This window comes from Leuciscus leuciscus (genome assembly GCF_965113295.1).
Source record: "Leuciscus leuciscus genome assembly, chromosome: 11".
Taxonomy (NCBI): domain Eukaryota; kingdom Metazoa; phylum Chordata; class Actinopteri; order Cypriniformes; family Leuciscidae; genus Leuciscus; species Leuciscus leuciscus.
Genome location: NC_138735.1, coordinates 34586394 through 34596393, shown reverse-complemented (window position 1 = coordinate 34596393; position 10000 = coordinate 34586394). Strand labels below are relative to the sequence as shown.

At 48.4% G+C, this 10000-nt stretch overlaps 1 protein-coding gene across 50 annotated transcripts in view; it reads left to right on the top strand.

Annotated features, from left to right (window-relative positions):
- The window catches only part of LOC309509794 (uncharacterized protein), a 59365-nt gene that overhangs the window by 21254 nt on the left and 28111 nt on the right, over positions 1-10000 (top strand). For all 50 annotated transcript variants that reach the window (XM_082184676.1, XM_082184675.1, XM_082184669.1 and 47 more), the window contains 8 exons: positions 79-186; positions 3080-3190; positions 4964-5074; positions 5528-5638; positions 7404-7514; positions 7829-7939; positions 8411-8521; positions 9695-9805. In XM_082184676.1, the coding sequence (XP_082040802.1) occupies positions 79-186; positions 3080-3190; positions 4964-5074; positions 5528-5638; positions 7404-7514; positions 7829-7939; positions 8411-8521; positions 9695-9805 (885 nt within the window). The remainder of the gene's footprint in view (positions 1-78; positions 187-3079; positions 3191-4963; positions 5075-5527; positions 5639-7403; positions 7515-7828; positions 7940-8410; positions 8522-9694; positions 9806-10000) is intronic.

The following is a 10000-nucleotide window of genomic DNA, read 5'->3' as shown; positions in this document are numbered from 1 at the left end:
CACACACACACACACACACACACACACACACACACACACACACACACACACACACTCATCTGTGTTTCTGCTCTACAGGTCCGATATAAAGAAGGGAAGAAGCTCCAGTCGTCCAGCGTTTACTCTCAGCTCCCGCAGACGCCACAGACTCAGTTCGCTGCTAAAGTCTCCGAGCTGCAGAGCGAAGTACAACACACACACACACACACACACACATGTCACACACACGGCACACACACACACACGTCACACACACGTCACACACACATCACACACACACACACACACACACACACACGTCACACACACACACACATACACACAGGTCTTGGGTTGGGTATCGTTTGAATTTTATCGATTCCGATTCTTATCGATTCCTAATTTCGCTTCCAATAAGGTAAAAAAACCCTAGATATCATTCGCATTTAGTTATTGCTAATTTAATGTCAAGCATTATTAAAAACAAGTAAACACTCAGTAATTAAAAAAGATAAAATAAAAAATGTGCAATCGCAACAAATAGACACAACTGAACAAAAATATGATTGAAATAAACAGTGTTTTAAGATTTTCAGGTTCAGAAACTGTAATCAAATGTACAATAACACTGCAGTTTATTAATAAAATACACATTACAAATATAGTAACAAAAGTGAAGAGTAAATTTTCTTTCTGTTGTTTAATTAGTGTTATTATAGAGACGGCAGGAATATTAGTGTTATTGTAGAGACGGCTGCAGGAATATTAGGCTGCTGTCACTTTAAGAGTTGCCCAATACAGTGACACACGTGCAGCACAGAAAACACTTGAATGGTTTAAAATCACTGTTTCTGTGAGCGTGTTTTAGATGTGTGTGCAGCGCATAAGAACAGCGCCTGAGTCGTCTCGCGTTTGAATGGTTTAAAGTCGAATTGAAATGCTCACAAAGGGAATCGATAAGAGGAATCGAAATTTTAATTTTATAACAAGTATCCGATTCCCAATCCTACACGCGTCACACTGTTTCCTACACGCGTCCCACTGTTTCCTACACGCGTCACACTGTTTCCTACACGCGTCCCACTGTTTCCTACACGCGTCCCACTGTTTCCTACACGCGTCACACTGTACACTGTTTCCTACACGCGTCCCACTGTTTCCTACACGCGTCCCACTGTTTCCTACACGCGTCCCACTGTTTCCTACACGCGTCCCACACGCGTCCCACTGTTTCCTACACGCGTCCCACTGTTTCCTACACGCGTCCCACTGTTTCCTACACGCGTCACACTGTTTCCCACACGCGTCCCACTGTTTCCCACACGCGTCCCACTGTTTCCTACACGCGTCCCACTGTTTCCTACACGCGTCACACTGTTTCCTACACGCGTCCCACACGCGTCCCACTGTTTCCTACACGCGTCCCACTGTTTCCTACACGCGTCCCACTGTTTCCTACACGCGTCCCACACGCGTCCCACTGTTTCCTACACGCGTCCCACTGTTTCCTACACGCGTCCCACTGTTTCCTACACGCGTCACACTGTTTCCCACACGCGTCCCACTGTTTCCCACACGCGTCCCACTGTTTCCTACACGCGTCCCACTGTTTCCTACACGCGTCCCACTGTTTCCTACACGCGTCCCACTGTTTCCTACACGCGTCACACTGTTTCCTACACGCGTCACACTGTTTCCTACACGCGTCCCACTGTTTCCTACACGCGTCCCACTGTTTCCTACACGCGTCACACTGTTTCCTACACGCGTCCCACTGTTTCCTACACGCGTCCCACTGTTTCCCACACGCGTCCCACTGTTTCCCACACGCGTCCCACTGTTTCCTACACGCGTCCCACTGTTTCCCACACGCGTCCCACTGTTTCCTACACGCGTCACACTGTTTCCTACACGCGTCACACTGTTTCCTACACGCGTCACACTGTTTCCTACACGCGTCCCACTGTTTCCTACACGTGTCCCACTGTTTCCTACACGCGTCCCACTGTTTCCTACACGCGTCCCACTGTTCCCCACACGCGTCCCACTGTTTCCTACACGCGTCACACTGTTTCCTACACGCGTCCCACTGTTTCCTACAGGCGTCATACTGTTTCCTACACGCGTCACACTGTTTCCTACACGCGTCCCACTGTTTCCCACACGCGTCCCACTGTTTCCCACACGCGTCCCACTGTTTCCTACACGCGTCCCACTGTTTCCTACACGCGTCACACTGTTTCCTACACGCGTCCCACTGTTTCCCACACGCGTCCCACTGTTTCCTACACGCGTCCCTCTGTTTCCTACACGCGTCACACTGTTTCCTACACGCGTCCCACTGTTTCCTACACGCGTCACACTGTTTCCTACACGCGTCCCACTGTTTCCCACACGCGTCCCACTGTTTCCTACACGCGTCCCACTGTTTCCTACACGCGTCACACTGTTTCCTACACGCGTCACACTGTTTCCTACACGCGTCACACTGTTTCCTACACGCGTCCCACTGTTTCCTACACGTGTCCCACTGTTTCCTACACGCGTCACACTGTTTCCTACACGCGTCCCACTGTTTCCCACACGCGTCACACTGTTTCCTACACGCGTCACACTGTACACTGTTTCCTACACGCGTCCCACTGTTTCCCACACGCGTCACACTGTTTCCTACACGCGTCACACTGTACACTGTTTCCTACACGCGTCCCACTGTTTCCTACACGCGTCCCACTGTTTCCTACATGCGTCCCACTGTTTCCTACACGCGTCACACTGTCTCCTACACGTGTCCCACTGTTTCCTACACGCGTCCCACTGTTTCCTACACGCGTCACACTGTTTCCTACACGCGTCACACTGTTTCCTACACGCGTCCCACTGTTTCCTACACGCGTCACACTGTTTCCCACACGCGTCCCACTGTTTCCTACACGCGTCCCACTGTTTCCTACACGCGTCACACTGTTTCCCACACGCGTCCCACTGTTTCCTACACGCGTCCCACTGTTTCCTACACGCGTCACACTGTTTCCTACACGCTTCACACTGTTTCCTTCGCACGAGAGAATCGCTAAACATCCGTCGATGTGTTTCCCAGAACAGATACCGAGAGGAGGGCCGGAGGAGCGCCTGCGTCTGCCTATACTCCCAGCTGCCCGAGACTACACACACACAGCTCGTGCGGACGCTGACCGACATGCAGAGCCACGTGAGCAAACACACACTCACTGCGCTGAACCAGGGCCAAGGCCACCTTTAACCCCGGGTCAAACAGTGTTTCAATTACAAGACACTTTAAAGACACTTTTTGTCTGTTCAGTCTCCCACAATATTAGTGAATATTAGTGTATATTATCACAATATATTAAGGGATAGTTCACCCAAAAATGAAAATTCTATCATTGTTTACTCACCCTCAAGTTGTTCCAAACCTGTATGAGTTTCTTTGTTCTGCTGAACACAAAGGAAGATATTTGGAAGAATGTTTGTAATCAACAGATCTCGGTCCCCATTGACTACCATAGTATATTTTTTTCCTACTATGGAAGTCAATGGGGACCGAGATCTGTTGATTACAAACATTCTTCCAAATATCTTCCTTTGTGTTCAGCAGAACAAAGAAACTCATACAGGTTTGGAACAACTTGAGGGTGAGTAAATGATGACAGAATTTTCATTTTTGGGTGAACTATCCCTTTAGAAATACTCATTTCCACTGTGGGGCCGGTGCGAGCGGGGCTTTAAAGGGGCGGGCGGGGCTGATAGCCTCGGGGCTGGAACACCGAGCCCAAAACCTGCTGCGTTCCCACCGTAACATTCCTCTCTGGAAAAGCGTCACACAAACCCATCATTTCACCAACAAATGGAAGTTTTATCTGAAAACTAATCAGAAAGAAAGCTAGAAACAAGCGAGATCGCAAAACGAACATGATAAAAGCGACCGTTTGCTGGAATTTTTGTTGTTTACTTAAAGATTTAAAACTCAAGCATCTGCTTTACCACAGGTTTACAATAAAAAGTGATACATTGATCATAATAAATTAACTCGTGTCAAGATTGCACATCAGTCACACAGAAATAAAGTGGTTTACCGTTATTTCACAAAAGAAAGAGGACGTACTTATTCAGTCTGTTTATTTAGTCACAGGACATATTTATGTCACATTTAGAAAGAATGATCAATGATCATTAGCACTCTCTCCAGTGACAGTCCCAATACCGTTGTATATTTGGTCAGAGAAACAGAGGAAGCTCTCGAAAAACTGGAGTTGCTTTATTTTATGACATTTGCAGAGCTAAATATGGATATCAGACAGTCCGGTATAAAGAGATGAGACGTACTGACAGATAAAATAAAAACATCTATGTTTACTATGGTAATGGTTAGCACACATAGTCTTTTGCATCGCGTATATATATTTCTGCCTTATACAGTGATCAGAATCCACATCGGATCTCAAACAGAAGGCATTCAAACATGAAAGTGAGTTGAGCTAAAGTGCTGTTAAAAGTCTTTAATGCTGATGTTAGCTGTTATATGGACTCATCGTGCGCTCAGGTGAACTCCTCCTCTGTTCGTAACCACCCCTCAAGCCCGATCCGGCCGCTTTGGACCAAGGTATTCGGTGGTATTAATTTGATTACTCTGCACATACTGCGTTTAATAAAATTATAATGTAATGATTGACAGCTCTTATAGAAACATGTCCAACACTCACATGCTCATATGGTGAAGAAAAGAACATATTCTAGCTCCTGCGTGTCATTGGTCCAGAGCTCATTGATAGCTCTAACTAAGTGATACAAATCAGGATTAAATTTAAGTAGACATTAATCAAGACATTTATTCCTTTATTTATTCCTCTATTATTACATTTATTTCTTTATCTATGTTTATTTATTTTTAATGTCTGCAGGTTTGGGCCTCAGTACAGTGAGACCTGATTACCCATGATTCATCAGTGTGTTTGTGTGTTTTCAGAGTAAGTATAAAGAGGCCGGGAGGAAGCAGGCGTCCAGCGCTCTGTATTCACTGCTGCCCGAGACTCTGGAGACGCAACACGCCAGAGACACCACCGACCTACTGAGTCAGGTACTGCGCTCACATGAGCCGTGAGTCAGCCGTGTGTGTGTCAGCCGTGAGCCGTGAGTCAGCCGTGTGTCAGCCGTGTGTGTGAGCCGTGAGTCAGCCGTGAGTCAGCCGTGAGTGAGCCGTGTGTGAGCCGTGAGTCAGCCGTGTGTGTGAGCCGTGTGTGTGAGCCGTGAGTCAGCCGTGAGTCAGCCGTGTGTGAGCCGTGAGTCAGCCGTGTGTGTCAGCCGTGAGCCAGCCGTGTGTGCTGTGAGTCAGCCGTGTGAGCCGTGAGTCAGCCGTGTGTGTGTGAGCCAGCCGTGTGTGTGTCAGCCGTGAGCCAGCCGAGTGTGCTGTGAGTCAGCTGTGAGTGAGCCGTGTGTGTGTCAGCCGTGTGTGCTGTGAGTCAGCCGTGTGTGTGTCAGCCGTGCGACATGCGTGTCAGGATTAAGGCTTCAACATTCGCTTTCATTTCAGAGGAAATACAAGGAGGAGGCCAAGAAAGAGGCCTCTGTGAGTCTGTACTCTCTTCTGCCCGAGACGACTGAGACTCAACACGCCAGACACGCCTCTGAACTGCTGAGCGAGGTGAGTGTGATTCACAGTGCACACATAAACACACATAAACACACACACACACACACACACACACACACACACTCTCTCACACACACACACACACACACACACACACACACACACACACACACACACACACACACACACACACTCTCACACACTCACACACACACACACACACACACACACAAACAGTCTCTCACACTATATCGTTGAATATTAAGTGTCCCCAACTCAGCAAGACAAAAGCCAAAGGCGACAGTGAAGGAACCAAAACTCCCATCAGTGACAGAATGGAGAAATAAACCTTGGGAGAAACCAGGCTCATTCGGGGGGCCAGCGAACGTACAGTGCGTGATTATGATTCAGGCAGCATTACAGGTCAGAGGTCAGATTGGATCAGAACATTCAGAATATTATCCAGTTCATCTGGTTGAAGATCGGAGTCACGCCGGTATGGAGACGAGTTTGTTGAGGACCAGAGCCGATGCTGTTGTGTCGATGAAGCCTTCACAGGGGAGAGTCTAGTTGACACAATCTCTGCTGACATTTCAGGGATGCGTTGTGGTCGTGTCTAGGCGCAGGTCCACCATCTGATCTGGATACGGCCTGGATCAAGCTGACTACATCATGCGTTGTGGTCGTGTCTAGGCGCAGGTCCTCCATCTGATCTGGATACGGCCTGGATCAAGCTGACTACATCATGCGTTGTGGTCGTGTCTAGGCGCAGGTCCTCCATCTGATCTGGATACGGCCCGGATCCGGCTGACTACATCATGCGTTGTGGTCGTGTCTATGAGCAGGTCCTCCATCTGATCTGGATACGGCCCGGATCTGGCTGACTACATCATGCGTTGTGGTCGTGTCTATGAGCAGGTCCTCCATCTGATCTGGATACGGCCCGGATCCGGCTGACTACATCATGCGTTGTGGTCGTGTCTATGAGCAGGTCCTCCATCTGATCTGGATACGGCCCGGATCCGGCTGACTACATCATGTGTTGTGGTCGTGTTTAGGCTCAGGTCCACCATCTGATCTGGATACGGCCCGGATCCGGCTGACTACATCATGCGTTGTTGGCGTGTCTAGGCGCAGGTTCTCCATCTGATCTGGATACGGCCCGGATCCGGCTGACTACATCATGTGTTGTGGTCGTGTCTAGGCGCAGGTCCTCCATCTGATCTGGATACGGCCCGGATCCGGCTGACTACATCATGCGTTGTGGTCGTGTCTATGAGCAGGTCCTCCATCTGATCTGGATACGGCCCGGATCCGGCTGACTACATCATGCGTTGTGGGTGTGTCTAGGCGCAGGTCCACCATCTGATCTGGATACGGCCCGGATCCGGCTGACTACATCATGCGTTGTGGTCGTGTCTATGAGCAGGTCCTCCATCTGATCTGGATACGGCCCGGATCCGGCTGACTACATCATGCGTTGTGGTCGTGTCTAGGCGCAGGTCCTCCATCTGATCTGGATACGGCCCGGATCCGGCTGACTACATCATGCGTTGTGGTCGTGTCTAGGCGCAGGTCCTCCATCTGATCTGGATACGGCCCGGATTCGGCTGACTACCTCATTCGTTGTGGTCGTGTCTATGAGCAGGTCCTCCATCTGATCTGGATTTCTGGGCGCAGGTTTCATATCATGACTCTGTGAATCGTCTCATATCTTGACTCTGTGAATCGTCTCATATCTTGACTCTGTGAATCGTCTCATATCTTGAGTCCGTGAATCGTTTTATATCATGACTCTGTGATTGTTTCCTCTCAGAATAAGTACAAGCGGAGCTGCAAACAGGAGAACTCCAGCAGTATTTACTCTCAGCTGCCGCAAACACAGGAGACGCAGTTTGCCAAACAGATGGCGGATCTTCAGAGTGACGTACGTACATGTGTGTGTGAGTGATTGACCTGTGTGTGTGTGTGTGATGATGTGTGTGTGTGTGTGTGTGTGTGTGATGATGTGTGTGTGTGTGTGTGTGTGTGTGTTGTAGAATCAGTACCATGGAGAGACTCAGGAGGATCTGTCTCAGTGTGTGTGTGTGTGTGTGTGTGTGTGTGTGTGTGTGTGTGTGTGATGTTGATGATGATGGTGTGTGTGTGTGTTGTAGAATCAGTACCGCAGAGAGACTCAGGAGGATCTGTCTCAGTGTGTGTGTGTGTGTGTGTGTGTGTGTGTGTGTGTGTGTGTTGTAGAATCAGTACCGCAGAGAGACTCAGGAGGATCTGTCTCAGTGTGTGTACTCTCAGCTGCCCGAGACGCTGCACACACAGTTTGTGAAGGAGGTGATGCCGCTCATCAGTGAGGTGATACACTCTTCCTCTTCCTCTTCCTCATCTTCATCTTCAGACTGACGGATATTCTGATGCTTTTGGCTTGTGTGTCTGAAAGTGTGACTAATTTTACAGGCTTAGTTTGGATTTAAAGCATTAAACTTAATATTAGGATTTAATACAAACAAACTAATCATCTTGACAGACGAACACACTGACGGATCCACAGGACACTGAACTCTAATGATAACAATAACTAACTCATAACAATAATGAGCACTATAACTTTAACAATAACAGTAACTATAATGAAAGATATAACTATAACATATAATAGTAAGAACAATAAGTTTAACATTAACTATAATAACTATGACAGTAATAACTATAAATTTAACTATGACAACAATGATAACTTTGACATAACTATGATGATAACTGTAATAATGCTCACATCAGTTTTGTCGTTTGTCGCTTTAAATGCTAAATAATGTTTGATTGTAGAACAAATATAAGGCGGATGGAAAGAAGGAGATGCAGAACTGCCTTTACTCCCGTCTGCCTCAAACCAGTGAGACACAACACGCCCGCGAGCTCACACAGCTCTACAGTCAGGTACACACACACACACACACACACACACACACACACACACACACACACACACACACACACACACACACACACACACACAGCTCTACAGTCAGGTACACACACACACACACACACACACACACACACACACACACACAGCTCTACAGTCAGGCACACACACACACACACACACACACACACACACACTCACTCACTCACTCACTCACTCACTCACTCACAGCTCTACAGTCAGGTACACACACACACAGCTCTACAGTCAGGTACACACACACACACACACACACACACACACACACACACAGCTCTACAGTCAGGTACACACACACACACAGCTCTACAGTCAGGTACACACACACACACACACACACACACACACACAGCTCTACAGTCAGGTACACACACACACACACACAGCTCTACAGTCAGGTACACACACACACACACACAGCTCTACAGTCAGGTACACACACACACACACACACACACACAGCTCTACAGTCAGGTACACACACACACACACACACACAGCTCTACAGTCAGGTACACACACACACACACACACACACAGCTCTACAGTGAGGTACACACACACACACACACACACACACACACACACAGCTCTACAGTCAGGTACACACACACACACACACACAGCTCTACAGTCAGGTACACACACACACACACACACACACACACACACACACACACACACAGCTCTACAGTCAGGTACACATACACACACACACACACAGCTCTACAGTCAGGTACACACACACACACACACAGGTCTACAGTCAGGTACACCCACACAAACACACACACACACAGCTCTACAGTCAGGTACACACACACACACATACACACACACACACACACACACACACACACAGCTCTACAGTCAGGTACACACACTCACACACACACACACACACACACACACACACACACACACACACAGCTCGACAGTCAGGTACACACACACACACACACACACACACACACACACACACACACACACACACACACACACACACACACACACAGCTATACAGTCAGGTACACACACACACACACACACACACACACACACACTCACTCACTTACACACACACACACACACACACACACACACGCACACTCACACCACTTACGCTGCTGTGTGTGTGTGTGCAGAAGAGCTATAAGGACTCAGGTAAACCGGACGCTCAGGTGTGTCTCTACGCTCAGATGCCGCAGACCATCGAGACGCTGTTCGCTAAAGAAATGTCCAAACAGCAGAGTGACGTGAGTGTGTGTGTGTGTTATTGTGAAAGTGTGTGTGTGTGTGTGAGTTATTGTGAAAGTGTGTGTGTGAGTTTGAGTGTGAGTGTCTGTGTGAGTGTGTGTGCATGTGTGTGTGTTAGGGTGACCAGATGAGATCGGCTGAAATTCGGGACGGGGGGGGGGGGGGTCGTCTATGGGTCTGGGGTGACGGGATGG